Source organism: Geotrypetes seraphini, chromosome 9 (genome assembly GCF_902459505.1).
Source record: "Geotrypetes seraphini chromosome 9, aGeoSer1.1, whole genome shotgun sequence".
In the NCBI taxonomy this organism is placed as follows: domain Eukaryota; kingdom Metazoa; phylum Chordata; class Amphibia; order Gymnophiona; family Dermophiidae; genus Geotrypetes; species Geotrypetes seraphini.
Window position 1 is genome coordinate 37298378 of NC_047092.1, and position 19799 is coordinate 37318176.

Consider the following 19799-nt stretch of genomic DNA (forward strand, 5'->3'; position numbering starts at 1 on the left):
TGTTACCATTAGCGGGATCATTAACATGCGCCATGATTTTTCAACAGTAATTTGCAATCTGCTGAAAAGTTGTGGAGTAAGTTAGTGATCCTGCTAATGGGAACAGCACTTTAAGTTGGAGGAGCCTCGACCCTGAAGAAGTGCAACTGAAACACGGACATGTCGGGAGAGGCGCTCTATGAACTAATTTAAAACAGATAAGTGATATTGTTTAAATAGAAAATAAATAATTCAAAATAACAAATGAAAATGGAAGAAAAACAAATTAACACCAAAAGAGGCGAAAGATCCAATGACAATAAGTGCTCATGCGATATACGCATGAAAATCTGTTGAAGAGCCAGCACTTTAAAGGGAAAAGAAATGGGACTCAAAATACTGCCTTTCAGTGGTCACAAGGAGCTACAATCGGAATTTAACCTAGTTCCCCGGGTTCTCAGGTCACTATACTAACCATTAGGCTACTCCTCCACCTCTACAAACATACATGAGGTCATCTTCCTTATATATGACAAGACAATTTCTATAGTGGGCAGAGATCTTAATTTTCTGTTTGATACTCTTGGCCAGTATTTCACATATCATCTAATTTAGGATATACTCCTTTAAGACTTGATAAACTAGGCCCCATAACATCCTGACTTTAATCCATGTTTTGGAAAACTAGACCAAAAGCAAATTTCTTTGCCAGCACTGAAGATCTAAAATAGAGAATGACATGGGGGACAAATTTTTCCCCGGCCCTTTTAAGAAGTCAATTTCCCCATCCCGTCCCCATGAGCTTTGTCAGTCCCTGCCCCATTCCTGTAAGCTCTGCCTTAACCGCACAAGCCTTGAACACTTATGATTTTAAAGTGTTTGAGGCTTGTGCAGATGAAGACAGAGCTTGCAGGAATGGGACAGGGACAGAACTCGACGGGACAGGAAAATGAGTTCCTGCGGGAATGGGAAAAAATTTGTCCCCGTGTCATTCTCTAATCTAAAAAAAAAAATTAAAAAAAATGGTTAGCTTAATTTTCTCCACCTTACCTTCATACAGCCATGGAAGCCTTGCTTTACCAAGTCCTTCTCCCCAGAAAGACCTCCAACAAAGATGTTTTTCAGTTTTAATCCAGGCAGTTCATTCCCAATCTCTACAGAGTTCTATTGCAAACAGTAAAACACAACAGCCAGATTTAAAACTAGAAAATATTTAGGATAAATTTTATTCCTACATATATCACAAAACACTCTCTTGTATTAGTAAACTGCTGGGAAACATATGTTATCCTTGTTCTGGTTGTAAAATAAGGCCAAACTGGTGATTCCAAACAAAGAGGCAAAATGAAACATTCAAATCATACAAAAAGGATTAACCTGAGTGCTGTCTGTCATGATTCCTCCCACAATGATAAATACCCAAATAAATAAATACTGTTATATTCCATCTATATACAAGAAGTATCCACCTGCAATCTCTTGGAGATTCTCGGAGAGAGCGAGAGCCAGAAGGCCTTGAGCATTCACAGATGCTCAAGGCCCAGGCAATAGCAAGGATCTTCGTTCACCGGCACGTCCTGGGGCTGCATGCCAGTGCCAGATGGGGTAAGGCTTCTGTTCGGGCTGGTGGGGGATGCCGGTGCGCATGGGGAGGGGTGGGGGAGCGATGCCGGTTCTTGGGGGGGAGGTGAAGCAGCGCTGCTGGCCTTGGGGGGGGAATGAATCAAGCGAGTTTCCCTTACTTCTTTTGGGGAAACTCGCTTTGATATACGAATAATTTGGTTTACGAGCATGCTTCTGGAACGAATTATGCTCGTAAACCAAGGTTCCACTGTATATATATATAGCAGTTTCAGTACATAGCTTTCCACCTTACCTGATATATGCCATAGTCCAAGGACATGACTGCAAGGTATTTGATGTCCTTGTCATCTTTAGCACTCTTGAGCTCCACCAGCACATGATGCCACTCACCATCGCTTATTCGTGCCTGAGACAGCTTCAAGCTAGCCACCAAGGTGAAGCCACTGTACACTTCTAACTGTAGATTGTTGTTTAGTATCTGTCAGAAACAAATAGCGACTTCAATCATTATTTGCTTTCTCTGTTACACTAGATGACCTATGAGTACCTAAAAGATTATTTCTTTTTTTTTTTTTTTAATTATTCAATAACTAACAATCAAAGTCCTAGATATATCATAATAAAAACCATCAGCACATAAAAAGAATAAAAACTAATGGCTAGTTTGTTTTCTTTACAGTATAATGCACACCTGAAAAGACTATTGACTCATTTAGAACAGAAGTGTTAAACATCTAGCTCCCAGGGCTCTTTAATCCAAACCAGTTGTAACATCAATAGGCCTCTAAAGAGAGTCCATTTCTCTTGACTATCATCTGACGCTGAAGAGACCCCACAGGTACCTGCAGTTCTTCAGGAAAAGTTCCTTATACCCTCCTTACCTCCCCAAACAGTACCTGGCTAAGAACTTGGAGAAGGAGTGCCTCCATTTTTATCTGTACTCTTTTGCCATTTGTAGGATTTTATTAAGATCCTTACTAGTCAAGTGTAATAACCATTTAGTGGGAATTTTTTATTTAGGAAGTTTTTAACAGTTCAAAATGATTGTATATCAAGGGAAAATTCCTCTGTTTATTTCTATTTGTAACCCATACTAAACTTTATACAGTACTAAGTTGAGAACTGTAAATACTTTAGTTGTATTCTATTGTTTGCTGGTTAGACGGAAGGGATGAGAAGTAGAGAGCATCGGTCAACTGGTGAAGTTAGGGAGAGAAGAAAAAGAAAACTAAGTTACTTACCTGTAGCAAGTCATCTCCAAGGACAGCAGGATGCAAGCCTCCGAGTATGCATGATATCACTGATGACTCTACAATCCTGTGAGAAGCTTCAACTAAGCGAGTGTGTCATTTTCTGCCTGCCACTGTCATGCAGGACCACCTCAGTCTAGGATTAAAGATTAGAATACAGGCTGGATATATGGGGGCTTCTATCTTGCTCTCCATGAAGAAATCTCTTACAGGTAATTCTGTTGATTTTCTTCAAGGACAACCAGGATAGCAATTCCTCACAAGGAACTTCCTAGCCATAGGCTGCCTTCAATAGAAATAGGGGAAACTAGAACTCTTGAAAAACACTGCAATTAAGAACATAAGAAGTTGCCACCACTGGGTCAGACCAGAGGTCCATCGCGCCCAGCGGTCCGCTCCCGCGGCCCATCAGGTCCACGACCTGTGAAGTGGTTCCTGACCATTTCTATAACCTACCTCTACTTCTATCTGTACCCCTCAATCCCCTTATCCTTTAAGAACCTATCCAAACCTTCCTTGAACCCCTGTAATGTGCTCTGGCTTATCACAACCTCCGGAAGTGCATTCCATGTGTCCACTACCCTCTGGGTAAAAAAGAACTTCCTAGCATTTGTTCTAAACCTGTCCCCTTTCAGTTTCTCTAAGTGACCCCTGGTACTTGTGGTTTCCCACAGTCTGAAGAATCTGTCCCTGTCTACCTTCTCTATGCCCTTCAGGATTTTGAAGGTTTCTATCATGTCCCCTCTAAGTCTCCGCTTTTCCAGCATGTTCAATTAGCAGACAAAAAATTATTCTTTGTGACAATAAGCCTTTCCTTTATTGCTTTTTCCCTTTTTTTGGAAGGCAGTCTGGTAATGAAGGGAAATGGGTCAAGGAGAATGGAGTTGGATTCTAGTCTCCAAAGAAATTCTGGAGGGCAGAGTGGCCGAATTACTGTTGTTTCAGGAGTTACTTTCTAGACCGCATGTGTCAAGCACAAGGCCTATGGGCCGAATCCAGCCCGCCTGGCCGTTTTATGTGGCCTGCAGCAGTGCTCCTGGAACTGCCTCTTCTCACGGCCCAGCATGTGTTCCCTCCCGCACTGGTCCGATGTCGCCATCAGGTTGAAAATTCTGCCGGCCTCTGCAGTGATTCAGCAACGTTGTCCGCGGCTCCCCTTCCTGCTTTCCATCTGCTGAGGTCCACCTGGGCGAAAACAGGAAGTGGCGTCATTGGAGACAGACCACGGCCTTCTCCTTCAAGCAGGTGATTTTTCCTCCCATCCACTTTCCTCGTCGTGTCATGAGCTTAGGTAGAGAGGCAGAGAGTAGTAGAAAAACAGCCAGGATGATGAGGAGGGCTGACCCAGAGGACATCAGGGGATGTCATTATTTCCCGGGTCTTGCATTAAAGAACATTGCTATAGTTCTCTTGCGCCTCTGTTTTTTTATCTAAATTAAATTAGCTGAATGAGTAGCTATTTCCTAATGGCGATCTGCACGGGGCAGGAGCGTAGGAAGATCGCTCCTGCCCCGAAAGCCCGCTAGACCACCAGGTAAGCTGGGATGCCGGGGGAAAGACTTAACAATGGTTTCTTTTTTCTTTTTCCCCCTCCCCCAAAAAATCGCAAATATGTGAAATCGCGATTACCGAAACCGCGAATGGGGAGGAGGAAGTGTACATAGGATGGGCCAATATATACTGTTCATGAAGGGGATGAAGAGGTAGAGAGGGTAGGTAGGGGCTGAAGAAAGGCCTCATCACATGCATGCCTGGCTGACCTAGCTGCCTCTTCTACAGACTACTTTCTTGCTACTCTACAGAGATTGGCAAACCCTAAGGCAAAGGAAAGATTTTGCAGCTCCATTTCAGCATTAAGAGAAACCAGTAACTCTGATGATAAAACAGTGCTTCCTAAAGCTACCCTAAGAAAAACATGGTGGGTTAAACAGAAAACATAAATGTCCTTGTTGACTGCTTGATAAATGGAAACAAACTTGAATCTACTTGCAGCACATAATTATATGATGTCATTAAATCAATAAAGCCCAATTATCTTTTCTTTTTCATTAAACTGAGATACATGGTAACGTATTAGGATATCAAAGCATCAGTGCTTTTCTCTTCCTTTCATACAGAGTGAGTTAAAATAACCTGACTTTCTATACTGCTGAACTAAACAATGAATCAGAAGAACCTCTTTTTCTATACTACTGAAAGGAAACAGTGGGTCACAACAACTTGTTCTTCTAAACCAGCGCCCCGCAAACTTTCTGAAGCCACGGCACGCTAAACTCAGTGCCGTGGATGAAGGGCATCCAGAAATGCGCAGACATCGGTGGATGATATCACATGCATGTGTGATGTCAACACGTCGATATCTGTGCATATGCAGAACCTGCTATTACTATGCCGGTGGGGTGCTGGAAGAGGAGCGGAGAGGCGCCGACTGACTGCCTACAGGACATGCCTCTCGTTGCACACCCGGAATCTCGCCACGGCATACAGTTTGCAATAAACTGTTCTAAAGTGATAAGGAAAGCAACGTGTCAAGTTGAGCTTCCTTTTCAATACTAATGAAGGGAAATGGGAGATCAGAAGATCCCGATGTTACTGCGGGGAAGCCACATGTCAGCCAAACCTGCTCTTCTACACGGTCCAAGAGAAACAACAGATCAGAAGAACCTACTTTTCTATACCAATGAAAAGAAGCCATGGGTTAAAATAATCTGCTTTTATGAAAAAGCAGTGGATCAGTCATACCTCCTTTCCATGTCTCTGAACAAAATATCTTGCTCTTTTGTACCAGTGATAGGAGAAACAGATTTAGGCACAGGCAATTGTCTCCTGAACCAAATCTCGAGAGACATTAAAATCTCTTTCTCTATGGACAAGCAAGATGAGTCATTCACACACTGCTGATGTCATTCAATGCACCCCTGTGATCAGATTTTCTCTCCTAGAGCTCGGAGTGAGGCTTTGGATAGCTCTCTTTAAGCATGTGTGAGTAACCCTATATAGGTTTGTGCTCAACCTCTCTCCATTCAATTTAATTTATCTGCCTTGCCCGGTGGCCCCACCCCCTTCTGTGCTTTCCCTCTGATGTCACTTCCTGGTCCTGCGATCCAGAAGTGATTTCAGAGGGGAGTCAGGCCAGCGCGAGCAGCAGGCCTGAGTAGTTGCTTGCGCTGGCAAAGATTTAAAGAGGTACAGGGGTGGGGAGTTGGGCGGGTGCGAGCATAGCATGGGAGATAGAGAGGTTCCGGCGCCCTCACCAAGATGGCACCTGGGGCGGTCTGCCCCCACCCCCCTTACTATGCCCTGCCCAATGATTGGATACTACCTGTTCTCCAAAAATAAAAAAAAAGTCTGATCAGGGAAAAGCAGAGCCTAAAAAAGCAAACCTCGAGAAAACAGCAAAACCGTGACTCAAGAAATGCCCGATCTGTAACAAAAAAAATGGATTCTAGTGATCCTCATGAAGCCTGGTTCCAATGCCTCGGTGAAGCCCAACTCATGGCCGCCTGCCCTCAGTGCCTACAAATGTCCCCGAAGACACGAAATAAGCAGCTGCACTTCCTACAGAACTCCTGCAACGTGCAAAAGGAACTGCAAAAGAAAAACAGAAGACGACCATCCAATGGTGATGCTCCCAAACCAGCAGCCCACCATGTTGCACTGGCCCCGATGTGGGCAGAGACTCCTTCCTGACAATCCCAAATCTTGAGTCACCTGGTCCTCCTAGGCCAGGATTTGATGCTGACTAAGTTCATACTGGGCTCCCCAGGACCAACAGCACTCCTCCAGCTACCGAGCAGCAACTTCAACAGCAGCTGACTCCCACAGACCAGGTCCCGGCACTAACTGTGGTGGCGGAGGGTCTTCTACCCCGTTTGCTGGCCACTCCGGCAACCCCAGCAGGAAACCCTGCCAATACAGCATGGCACCAGCTTGAAAACAGCCTCAGGGAATCGCCAGCTGCTGAGCTCCAATCAGCTGCAGGCTCAGATGACATCACTGCTGCTGGCCCTGCTCCCCTTAAAGGGCCAGCACCAAGAAAACCTACAGGTGCAAACCTCAGAGGAAAATAACAGGCAGTTGTCAGCATTACATTACTTTGTATTGGCTGTGTCCAGAGTGCAAGCAAAGGATTCTATATTAAACAAATCTGACCCTGGGGAATGTCTGCAGATAGACTGAATGGCCAGTACTTGAGATTAACAGAACCTTTTTGCATAGTACTGGGGAGTATCCTGTAAAGCCCTGGAATTTCAACAGATGTGATAAGGGTAGGTGCTTAAGGAATTAAGACACAGAATGGCTCCAGCTACCTTTTCTTAAAGACAAGTGCTTCTTGTCAAAACAGGGAATGGGGATTCCCTCTCTCCTTTTTTCCCCATAATTGTAATCTGGCCCTGACTGACAGGCTGTAATAGGTCAGTGAAACCTGCTCTTTGATGCTGCTCAGAAGATACGGGTTAAAAATATTTACTTTCATATAATTCTGAGGGGAAGGATGTTGCGTTTCAAAATTTGAGCTGAGCTAATCTTTCTCCCTGTTTTTATTGATCAGTGTTTACCACTAGTTTTGTGAATTTCCTCTGACACCAGAAAATGTAAGGAGACTAATGGGAAATTTACTTTAGCTTTCCATGTTCATTTCTCCCATAGGAAGCTTGGTAATAAGTAACTACTCACTTTAGCTGAAGTCAAAGTAAATAATGAAATCCAAATGAAGGCAAAGACTCAGAACTATCTCTTTTAACAGTTTCAAGTATGAATAGATCAGTTGTTATAATCTATGGTACTGCATACTTGTGTTTCCTTATTTTACACATTAAAAAAATCATTTTGGCCTCAGAAAGATTTGGGCCTGTAGAGTCAACAAAAGTAGCAATGTGTGACAGTTTATCTTATTTGCTCTCACTTTGGATATTGCGTGCACTTTTGCCTGAAGGCTTTCTTTTGGATAAAGGCTTACTTTTGATTTAGAATTGTTATTGGTTAAATGATGAAGGTACTTTGAGCTTCCTGGGTAAGGAGTATCAGTGTCTCACCTGAATGTTGATCCTGGAGGAGGAGCCAGCATTTGCCTGCATTAACATGCCATTAACTTGCCTGGTCCTGAACATCAGCCCAATGTACCATGGAACAGAGATGATGATATCCAGTTCGTTCCAGAAGACAATACCTTCACCATGAAAATGCTGAGGAAAAGGCATAACTGGAAAGAGAGAACATAGATATAGCTTTCTAGTACAAGAACAGGGACAGTGTTATATCAATGCCCTTCACATCACTGCAGCTATGTTTCTCATTACTTATATTTAAGGCTGATAAATAGTGAGCATGAGCCAATCTCTTTAGAACCACAAAACAACAATGTCAGAGAAGTGAGTGCAATTTCCTAAAATTTAATCTCCAATAAGCAAACTGCAAAATTCCATAATAATCCTAATTTCATTTCTGTGGTGCAATGCAATCACACAAACACCTTAAGGACCTAGTCCGCTGGGAATCGCACTGGCATGGGATGGTGTGCTGTGAGCATTTGCTTTGGGAGAAGATATTGAGATCGGACTAGGACTGGACAGTGCAGAAGAGAGTACTTTTGGATAGTTTAGCCTTTCCACGTATCTTTCACCCTAGGACTAGCAGGGATCCCCTGAGGAAGACTCGTTTGTCGAAACACGGACTGTGTTGGGTCCAGTGCTCCCAGAGGACTAGGTCCTTAAGGCGTTTATGTGGATTGCTACATATTTTTGCATTTTTAATAAAGTCCATTTCATAGTGTTTTCTTTGGTTTCTCTTGGACTTTTTTTCTCTGTGGAATCCTCGAGTCAATTTTTTTGTTTTGCAATACAATCACAATCACATTTTTTTCTCTTGGTGCAATTCAACAGTAGCTGTGATCCTTCCCTATGGCATAATTCCCATAGAAAATATTATTGCTGCCACTCCTATTACTTTTCTCCCCAGCATGATCCAACAGCAGTCGTATTATTTTCCTGCGGTGGGATTCTACAGTACTTACATTGCATTCCAGAGGTACTGCACTAAACCATTTGTATCACTTCCTCTGGTAGTCAGGAGAGGGATTAATTATTTTGATGCAATTCATCCTTTATCCTTGGGACACACCCAGCCAGTCTGGTTTTCAGAATATCCACAACGAATATGCATGAGATAAATTTGCATGCAGAGTCGCCATTGTATGCAAATCTATCTCATGCATATTCATTGTGAATATTTTGAAAGCCAGACTGATGACATGTGTCCAAGGACTGATTTGAGAACCTCTGCATTAAAGCAGCAATACAAATTAGAAACATGTTGGCTATTTAAGCAATCTAAAACCAAATCAAAATTTATAAGGGTTCAATGAAACCACATCCTACCTTGCTCACAGTTTTTCCCACCATAATGAAGGGGACACACACACATATGCGTGTTCCATTGGTTTACACATGTCCCTCCATTCTGACAGGTGGCGGAATCACAGAAGTTCTTCTTAGACGCACAGCCTGTGGTATAACACAATATATCCCATGACCTTTAACATTCATTAACATGCATTACAGCACAAGTCTCAAACCAGCTGCATATAATTTAGAACAGGGTCATCTACTATGTTACTATGTATCCAATGCCGGTCCTCGAGGACCGCAATCCAGTCAGGTTTTCATGATTTCCCCAATGAATTTGCAAGAAATCTATTTACATGCAAATAGATCTCTTGCATATTCATTTGGGAAATTCTGAAAACTCGACCTGGCGAGGGCCGAGGTTGGACACCCCTGATTTAGACTATCTTGTTTGCTTTTATCAGTTCAAAGTATAAACTATAGTAGGATCAAATATAAGCATTTATTCTATTGACCACAAGGAAGCAGGACCACAAGGAAGTAGGACTCAAGACACATCAGGGCACTTGTCAAAATATTTCTTCTTAAACAGAGAAAGCCCAACCATAAATCACTGTATTAAATTGTCTCAGTGTTAGTGCTGATAAAAAGTTGACTCAGATTAAAAGGAATAACTTCTGGGTAGCCCAAATTACTTATTACTAAATGCCATCGTTTCAAGAAAATAAATACAAATACAGTACTAATCAAGTGAAAACACAGAGCCACACTCGCAAATAAAAACATTGCATAAACAGAAAACCAGGTAAACTAAAACAGCTCTGACAGAAAATACACTGTTCTTAGACTCTCTTTCATCATTTCTACCTACACACAAGCCTCTCCTTCCCTACTGTGGCAACAAGATTCCAAGCAAGGCATGACATGTTTTGCCCTCTATGTATTCTTTCTTTAATTTGTAATTGATTGCATAGAATATGACTGCCCCAACCTTTGCTGAATGACTCAAAATCTTTCAATCTTTGCACATCATACATTTCCGGTGTAACGTGTTAGATAAAGTAGACAGCACTTAGTATTTACTAGACAAATGCTGAAACACAGGTTTTCTGCATTCCATGCTGCATTAACCAGCTACAACTCTCCTTCCATGACGCCACTGATGTCCTTTTCTGTCTCACACAGCATGCCTGTCCAATGCTACAACCTTTACGGTCTATGAAGAAAGACTAGAATATAATGGTAGGGGTTGCTGCAGTCAAACCAACCAACCACAGCAGGGTTGATGGGGGGAAAAAGGCAGGCCAGTGTTGTTTCTTCAGAAAACCTTTTCCACCATCACCATAAAAGCCTTGGCACTTGATGCTGCCATCCTTGACTTAACGCTAGTCATTTGGTGCACTTCAGTTTTTGTTATGGTGATGGTGGAATAAAGTATTCTGAAGGAACACTACTGTCCTGTCTTTTTTTGTGTCAACTCTGCTGTGTTTGTGTGACTGGTCTGTGGTGGATTGCTTCTTCTGTTCGTTTTACTTCAGGGGTTGCTGCAGTACCAGCAATGGTCTTCTTTCTCTTTTGGCTTGGGTGCCTCCTTCATGATGTGCCTGAGGGCTAGATTCACTAACCTGCCCAATCGTGATCGATCCATGTCCGATCCGGGCAGGTCCGATGGATTCAAAAGCCAATAATATTCTAATGGGGGCGATCGGAGGAACGCCCCCCATCCGCCGAAACGGATCGCTAGTGTGTGATCCTGACGCATACGCATCTGCTTTCCCTGTAGATGGTCTGCGCATGCGTTCGTGTTTGTTTTTGCTGCGTTTTTGGGGGGGAAGCCCCGACTCTCCTGCTATCTCTTAAAAGTTGTCTTGAAGGGCAATCCCCGACGGCAGCAGACTCTTTAAAAAGCTAAAACTCACTGGCCCTGACTCTCCTGCTCTCTGCCGCCTTCCCTGCAGTGCGAGCCTGCAAGTTTAAAGTGGGGCTGTACTGCGTAGTGCAGCCCTGCTTTAACACATGGGTTGGCATTGCAGGGGAGGAGGAAAAGAGTAGGAGAGTTGGGGCAGCAGAGATCAGTCTGGGCGGCAGAGAGCAGGGGGAGTTTGGATTCGGGGCAGAGAGCAGGGCGGCAAGAGGAGAGTCGAGGCGGCGAGGCTGAAAGTCGGGGCTGAAAGGCAGAAGAAGGGCAGAAAGCAGGGCTACTGCAGAGTAAAGGCAGCGAGATCGGAGCAGCAGAGAGCAGGGCGGCAATGGAGGTGGAGAGTGGGAAAGGACGTTTGCGACTGGTCCCCAGCAGTTGCTTCTTGTGTTGATCGGCCAGCCCAGTCGGTTTGAAAAATTTGTTTAGTGAATCGCATCCCTGCCCACTTTGAATGCCGTTCCCCTCATTTGCATGCGTGGATCGGAATCGGATCGGCAGAGAGGTAAGTGAATCGGGCCGGAGTAAAATCGGGTCGCAAAGGAGTCGCAAACTTATTGGTACACGATCGGTTTGCTTTGTGAATCTAGCCCTAAGTGACAGCGGCCAACTCAATTATTGCAACCTACGCCCTGTCTTCCTGCCCTTCTGATAACATTGGAATAAATACTATTTAGACTACAGCAACCTGCTCTTCATATATTTTCCACTGAACCACCTATCTCCAGTGCAGTCTATTTAAAATTCAGCTGCATGCTTCATCTTCCTTCAATATCATTACAAACATGTAACTCCTTTTCTGAGATTATTACGTTGGTGCCCCATCTGCTTCCATATAGAGTTCAAGCTTCTCCTACTCACCTACAAATGTTTTCACCCTGTAGCATCTTATTACTCTTCCTCTCTTCTTTCCTCCCTATATTACTCCTTGCAAACTCAGTTCAGTGGCAGGCTGCTCTTATCTATGCCCTTTTCGCTTATCACCAGCTCCCAAAGCTGCACTTTCCACTTTGTTATCCAGGTCAGTACACCATTCACCAGGTCAGTACACATTCAAACCCTGCCAAAAATCACATCATTTTAAAGCTGCCATTACATCTTTTCCTGTTAGTTTTAGCCATGTTTGCCACCACAAATTAAATTCTAAGGCATTTTGGCCCTGCTGGTAGGTGTCTATAAAAAGTAACTGCTTTTAGGTATCTAAATGAGCTCACCTACCTGATCGAGGCTCCTAACTTATGACCATCACACACCCCCTCCCCCCTCCGGCCCGCTTTTACAAAGTTGCGCAAGCAGCTGCTGCTGTGGTAATCGCTCCGATGTCCATGGGGAATTAATGGACGTCAGAGCAGGGCAGGATTAACCAATAGGCCATGTAGGCACGTGGTCAGAGGGGGGCCGATGAAGGAAGTCATCAACATTGTTTTTTCCGAACTGTGATGGGCCCCTCCAGCATCGATCGGTAAAGCGAGCCCCCCCCCATCAACGGAAAGTAAGACAAGCAAGCAACACAGGTAAGAAGGGCAACGGGAACTGTAATTGCGCAAGCGGTGCTGCTTGCCCAAAGCTTCCCTCTGACGCAGCTTCCTATTTCCACATGGGCACAGGGTGTAGCGTGGCAGGGGGCCCAGTGAACTTGTGTGCCTAGGGGCCCTTGACGAATTAATCCTGCCCTGCGTCAAGAGTGTTTACCACACAGCTTTGTAAAACAAGCCCTTAATTTTTTTTTTTTAAATTGGTTCAATTGATGCTGCGCATGCTCGAGGCCTCCTGGATCTCACCCTCTCCAAGATTCTCATGAGTGCCGTTTACAGAATCAGGCCCTTTGTCTCTGTCTCTTGACTAGGCTCTAATCTCCAATAAGATGACACTCCTTATGTGTATCTGTGCAATGCTGTGTACATTTGCAGTGCTACAGAAATGAGTGATAATAGTCACCATAATCCTTCTAGGAAGGATGGCTCCATACGTCCGCCTTAGACATGAAAGAGCAGGAGGGTCTCTTGTGTTGTGCAAATTTGGCGCATACCTGCAACAGTGCCATTGTTGGCTATAAAACTAGCCATATCTATCGGCTTCCCGTCAATGGTCAGGTTCCTCATACATCCCACAAATTGCCTGTTGTGGACAGGGAAATCCTCAGGTAGGTTTGGAATACCTCCGAGGAGCAGAGGACCAGTCAGATCCAAAGACCTGGAGAGGAAAAGATAAAGATTAAATTCTTGCTTTTAGAATGCATGTCCGATTTAAAAAAAAAATCTGAAGAGTTCTACTGAGGCAGAGGTACAAAGGAAAAAAAATATAGTAGTTTATACAGTACTTGCAATTCATCGCATCCTTTATTTTTAGTGTTAATGCATTGCATTCTAAAGAAGACAGTAATATTTAAAAGTTTTGAAAGTTCTTCCTCTTCAATTTAAATGAAATATTGTGAAACCATGCAAAATTAGTGACATTCTATACATACATAAACACACATGCACTACTACTTTCAATTATTTCTAGAGCATTACTGAACACACGCAGTCTTGTACAGAGTCACAAAGGAGACAGTCCTTGCTCTGCTCTCATCAGTTCACAATCTAATCAATCAAGACAGAAAAACAAAAAACAAAACAGGATGCCAGGGTAGGGGTTAAAATTAGAGGTGATGATTAACTTACTGGCTATGGTGGTGAGCAGAGGACAGTGAGGAGTAGGGTAGATAAATGATGCGGCAGAGGGAAGGCCCTGGCAAGGCCAGCCTCAAGCAGCCTGTTCACAGTGCTGCCTCTGCCGGCTGGCTGCCACTGCTGCTCTGGGAGGCCCAAAGGTATGTTTGATCTCAAAGGGGTGGGGGGGTTTCAATCAGTCAGTCAGAGAGAGGCCAGATCCACATGGGGAAGGGGAGGTTGATGCTAGGCCACAATTTACGGGAGGAAGGAGGGAGCATGAATGCTAGGCCCATGATGGGGGAAGGAGGAGACATGAATGCTGGAATGCAGGTGGGGGGTGGGAGGAGGGACATGCTTACTAGACCTGCAGAGGGAGGAGGAGAGGGGAGGGGACATGGATCCTGAACACATAAGTAGAGGGGGAAAGGGGGATGAGAAGGTAAAGATGTTTGACTGTAGAGAGAGGGCGAGAGATGCCAGACCATGGGGAGTAGGAAAGCGATTCAGGTGCAAGTGAGAGAGGTGGTGGGTAGGGTGAGGGGACATGGATGCTGGACCCGGGAGTGGGGGGATGATAGAGAGAGGAAGAGAGAGTGACCAAGACCAGAAAGAGGCTTGGAAGGGTGGAAGAGATTCTTATCCAGAGGAGAGAGGGAGCGAAAGAGAGATGCCAGACTATGGGGGCCAAGAAGGGGATTCAGGGTGCAAGTGAGAGACTGGTGGGATTTAGAAGGAGACAGAACTGCAGTTGGAGTGAGAAATGGAACTGAAGAGGCTGGAACCCAAGAAAGGAAAAGACAGGAAGGAATTTCAGGCTTCAGGTTAGAATAATTGTACACAAAACCCTACAAATAAACTTTGCAGAATTTTGAAATATTGTGTGCAGAATTTTCAAAATTTTTGCACAGAATTCTGCCAGGAGTAAAATATTAAGCCACTTTGGCTTTTTAATTTTCAGCAAACAAAAACAGCAGCAAATTCTCATGCAAGGCCTTTGAACTTTATATAAGTATTAAAATCTTAAATAAAATTCAGTCTTACACTAAGCTCAGCTGCTGGAATAATATAACATAGACACAGTCCAGCATCTTTAAAAGAAATACATAATCTAAGTAGAAAAATAACCCTGCTTCCCTTCCACCCCATATGTTTTCCAACTACTCTATTTCCACATATTTGAAATGGTGTTTTAATCTTGAAATGAACAATAGATCTGCTCTCCTAAACCCCAGTTCCAATGAAGGAATGTCACCCTTGAAACCATTATTTGCTTGGATACATGAAAATCAGCAGTAACAAAAATAAACATTTCCTAAAAAAAACAAAACACAATAATTTCCTGTATTTTGCCACATGAGTTTAGCTTTCAAATGAGCAATGAAAGTGATAAAAACAGCTCCTCACTTTTTTGATCCAGTTTGTGTCCCTTGAGCAGCACAGGTGTAGTTTTTAATGAGGTTTCCAAAGCGCACAGCCACTGCTGTATCGCAATCATCCACTGTAACCACAGCAACTTTCTCCCCTGATGGTCCATGGGGGATACCAAGTCTTCCAATGTTGGGCTTCCAAGAAAGCACATGGAAATAAATGAGTAATATCAGAGAAACAGGGCAAATAATTTAACCACATTAATACAGTTTCTCAAGTAGCTGTATTTCACATACAATTTGAGTAATCTACATCACAGTTCTTTAACCGCCGGTCCGCGGACCGGTATCGGTCCGCAGAAAATTTCTGCCGGTCCGCGCAGGGCTGGCGAGATCTACAAATTAAATTTCCTGTCGGGCATCTGTTCCCCTTTCCCTTCCAGGGCCGGCGTTAAGATCAGCTGTGGTACTGCTACAAACCGACGGCAAAAAGAAAGACAGAAGCCGAGGGACTTTTGCTCTTGCCTGCATAGCTATAGGCTCTGCCGATCTTGATCTCACCCCCTTCTGAAGTGACTTCCTGTTTTTGAGGGGCAGGATTGAGACCGGCAGAGCTTGTAGCGAATAGCAATTCAGGCAAGAGGAAAGGTCCCGCGGCTTCTGTCTTCATTCTAGCCGTCTGATTTAGCGGGACCATAATTGAAGGTAGGGTAGGTTTTCCTTTGTTATTGTTGCCAAGTTTAGCGGGACCGGGGTCGAAGGCAGGGCTAATAGCAATCGAGTGCTGGAAGAGTGGATCGGGGCCAGCAGCCAAGGGAGGAAATAAGAGTTGCTGGATTATGAGGAGAGGGAAAAATGTGATATAGGTGTTGTTGGAAGGGGATGGTAGACCCAGAAGGGGGGATTGGTGTGACAGAAGGAAGATGGTGGATCCCCTTGGGGGAGGATCGTTATTGGAACTAGGTGGGAATTGGAAGAATAGGGATACAAAGATAGATGCTGGACCTTGCAGGGGGCAGAGAGACATGGAAAATGCTGAACATTAGGATGGAGTATGAAGACAGAAGTCAGATATTGGACATGGGTAGAGGGAGTAGGGAGACAGAGGGGATATGCTGGACATGGGGGAATAGGGAGACAAGGAGAAGATGCTGAATAAGGAATTGAGGGAGTAGGGTGATGGAAGGTATCTGCTGGATTAAGATGGGGAAAAGAGGGGAGGTATTGGAATGGGATGGGGGAAGATGGTGGTTTGGCTGGCTGGCTCAGCAACGGGAAGAAAAAAAGAACACAGGAAGATGCTGGACATAGAGGTTGTAGAGTGAAGGAAAAAAGCAAACTTGATGTGAGTAGTAAGACAGGTGGGAGATGGTGGGAGATGCTGGACCTGGGGTGGATGCAGTAAGAAGAAAAAGGAGGTTCTGAATATTGGAGTAATAGGTAGAAGACAAGAAGGGACAGAAGTGGCAGATAGATTGAAGACCTTGGAAAGAAATTTAAGAAAAGACAGAAGAAAGCAGAACAAAATGGGCAAATAATAAAGGTAGAAAAAAAAATAATTTTATTTCTATTTTGTCATTAGAATATATCAGATTTGAACTATATATCCTGCTAGAGACATAACTGGGGACTGAAAAGCCCAGGCAGTGCTTCTTTAGCTTCCAGCACTCCCCTAACACTATTCCTGTCATGTGTGACTGCAGTATTCTGTTAGCATGATATTTCTGTATAGCATTCTGTAATAATTTGGCTTGTTCAGTTTTCTTGATAGTGGAGGGGATATATGTGAAGGGGAGGGGAGGGGAAACAGGGGTTTTGTTGGTCCTTGACAATTGTACAGAATATTGTTTCTTTTTATACTTTAATAAAATATGTTCAATATAAAATCATAACTGAGGCTTGTGCGGATGGGATCAGATGGTTTGCGGGGACCAAACTCGCGGAGACGGGGTGAAAATGTTTTTTTAAATTTCAGTCTTAGTAGTTTGCCAGTCCACAAAATAATTATTTTATTTCCGTCGGTCCATAGGTGTAAAAAGGTTGAAGAACACTGATCTACATAACTTTTCTCCAATAACATATGAATGCTTTATATCTCACATATAAATTTCATCATATACTGTATATATGAACCTGTTAATTTTCTTTACTTGAGTCCTGCTAGACCAGTGCAGACAAATGGCTTGTGTCCCACTACTAGAGGACGTGGGGACAAAGATAGAGAAACTGAACACTTCCAGTGATATCACTAATAAAAGGGCTGATGAAACCTGGAGCCTTTCAATATATATTGCCAAAGCAAAAACAATGCAAAACTACTATACACCAATTAGAGAACCTCATTGGGAGCCACTGCAAAATATAATACCCAGAAACATTATTGAAGGAATTATTTCAAATCCAGGGAGATAGCAAACAGAGTCCGAAGGAAATCCCCCAACCCTATAATCTTTTAGGGCAGGCCCTGAACTGGTCTATCAAGGAAAGGAAACTCATGTACAAATATATTTCATCTTTTCATTTCATCCTACTAGACCAGAGGTTCCCAACACATGGTACACGTACCCCAAGGGGTAAGTGAGCCACTGGTGGGGGGTACACGGTACCATGTGGGTTTACCACCCTCCATCCTCCTCAACTCTCTTGTGGAGCCACTGTTGCTGCCACCACCCCTACAATGATTTTACCTCCTGTGTTGGTGAACAGGTTGATCTCCCGCGGTACCTGCATCTCCCTACTTCTAAGAAAGGAAAGTTTAAAACACACAAAAAATATGGAACTATGAAGAACTGGGCAGTGGGATTGGACCAAGAAATTGAGAGTCCATGGCAGTCATCTGAGAATCCAACATTTAATCTTAAAGGTTGATACCCAATATTGGTATAAAATTGTGTTAAATTTGGTCAATTTCAAGCCATTTATTTTAGAACCCTGTTTTGTACAGTCTCTTGCTTATGTAAACTGTATCAATCTGGAAGGTTTTTGTAGTCTATAAATGTACTATACTGTAATGTAATAAGAATAGAAAGCAAATTACAAGTAGTATCTGACATAAGCTAACATTAGTAAAGAAAACATTTCAAGGTAGACTTTGTAGTATCACAGTCAGGGTATACAGTATTATATTCTCTCTTATAGCAGCAGATCAAAGAAACATGATGGCAGAAAAAGGTCAAATGGCCCATCCAGTCTGCCCATCCGCAGTAACCATTATCTCTTCTTCTCTCTAAGAGATCCCACATGCCTGTCTCACGCTTTCTTGAATTCAGACAGTCTCTCTCTCTCCACCATCTCTTCCGGGAGACTATTCCACTCATCTACCACCCTTTCTGTAAAAAAGTATTTCTTTAGATTACTCCTGAGCACTTCTTAACTTCATTCTATGCCCTCTCATTCCAGAGCTTCCTTTCAAATGAAAGACTCGACTCATGCGTATTTATATTACGTAGGCATTTAAACGTCTCTATCATTCAACTACTAAGTGGCAACTCCTTATGCAAGGGATTTGTTCTCTATAAAACAACGTTCCAGGGTTTTATTATGAAGATGCTTGTTTTAAATTTCTAAAAGACTTTTATGCAGCTTCTAAATGTTGGATACTGCTCAAAATAAGTGAAGCAGAGTACTATAACAAATGCCAAGGTCTACTTTAATCTGAACCCAAGCATGCACACATAAATTATATAACTGTGGAGCAAAAGAACTGATGAGTGTGTCAATCTGCATATCAAAATGATAAGCTCAGCCAGGGATCAAATAGCAAAACACTGCAGGTATACCTCTATTAAATTAATGAAATTAATTAATCCTCTTTGTACTAAGCTGCAGTAAAGGTTTCTAAACCTCAGAGCACTAAATGCTCCGATGCTGCTCTGACGCTCATAGAATTCCTGTGAGCATTGAAGCAGCATGGGAGCCTTTAGCACTCCGGGCCACGGTAGAAACCTCTACCGCAGCTTAGTAAAGGGGGGGGGGGGGGTGTAAATTAGTTTAAAAAACCAGAAAGACTAAACAATTTTAAAGGACATTACCACCCTACCAAAAAAGTTATAATCCAACAGCCTCAATTAATTAGTTCACTGTAGTCACACAGAATATTTCAGGGATTATAAAATCTTTCACTTTTATAATTTTCTTTATTGAAAATTATTTGCAAATGTAATTCATTAAGGGTTCTTTTCACTAAACCATAGAAGAGGTTTCTATGCGGCCTGGAGTGCTAAATGCGCTGATGCTGCTCTGCCGAGGGGAAGTTGGGGGAAGGAGGGGTGTTGCTTGGTGGTGGGAGAGAGTGAGCATCTCTCTTGCTGCCGGGGGGGGGGGGGGGTGCGTTGCTTAGCAGTAGGAAAGAGGGGGAATTTCTCCTGCTGCCAAAGGGATTTGGGGGGGTTGCTTGACGGCAGGAGAGAGTGTGCATCTCTCTTGCTGCCGGGTGGGGGGGTGTTGCTTAGCGGTAGGAGAGAGTCGGCATCTCTCTTGCTGCCGGGGGGGGGGGGTTGATTAGCGGTGGGTGAGAATGGTAGTCTCTCCTGCTGCCAAGGGGATTTGGGGGGGGGGTTGCTTGGTGGTGGGAGAGATTGGGAACCTCTCCTGCTGCCGGGGGGGGGGGGAGTTGCTTAGCGGTGGGAGAGAGTGGCAATCTCTCCTGCTGCCAAGGGGATTTGGGGGCTGTTGCTTGGCGGTGGGAGAGAGTGGGCATCTCT

At 43.7% G+C, this 19799-nt stretch overlaps 1 protein-coding gene across 3 annotated transcripts in view; it reads right to left on the minus strand.

Annotated features, from left to right (window-relative positions):
* CELSR1 (cadherin EGF LAG seven-pass G-type receptor 1) overlaps positions 1–19799 on the minus strand; it is a 332485-nt gene that overhangs the window by 129086 nt on the left and 183600 nt on the right. For all 3 annotated transcript variants that reach the window (XM_033957924.1, XM_033957923.1, XM_033957925.1), the window contains exons 6-11: positions 15134–15291; positions 13105–13268; positions 9191–9316; positions 7850–8016; positions 1856–2041; positions 1030–1143 (exon numbers count right to left, since the gene is read on the minus strand). In XM_033957924.1, the coding sequence (XP_033813815.1) occupies positions 1030–1143; positions 1856–2041; positions 7850–8016; positions 9191–9316; positions 13105–13268; positions 15134–15291 (915 nt within the window). The remainder of the gene's footprint in view (positions 1–1029; positions 1144–1855; positions 2042–7849; positions 8017–9190; positions 9317–13104; positions 13269–15133; positions 15292–19799) is intronic.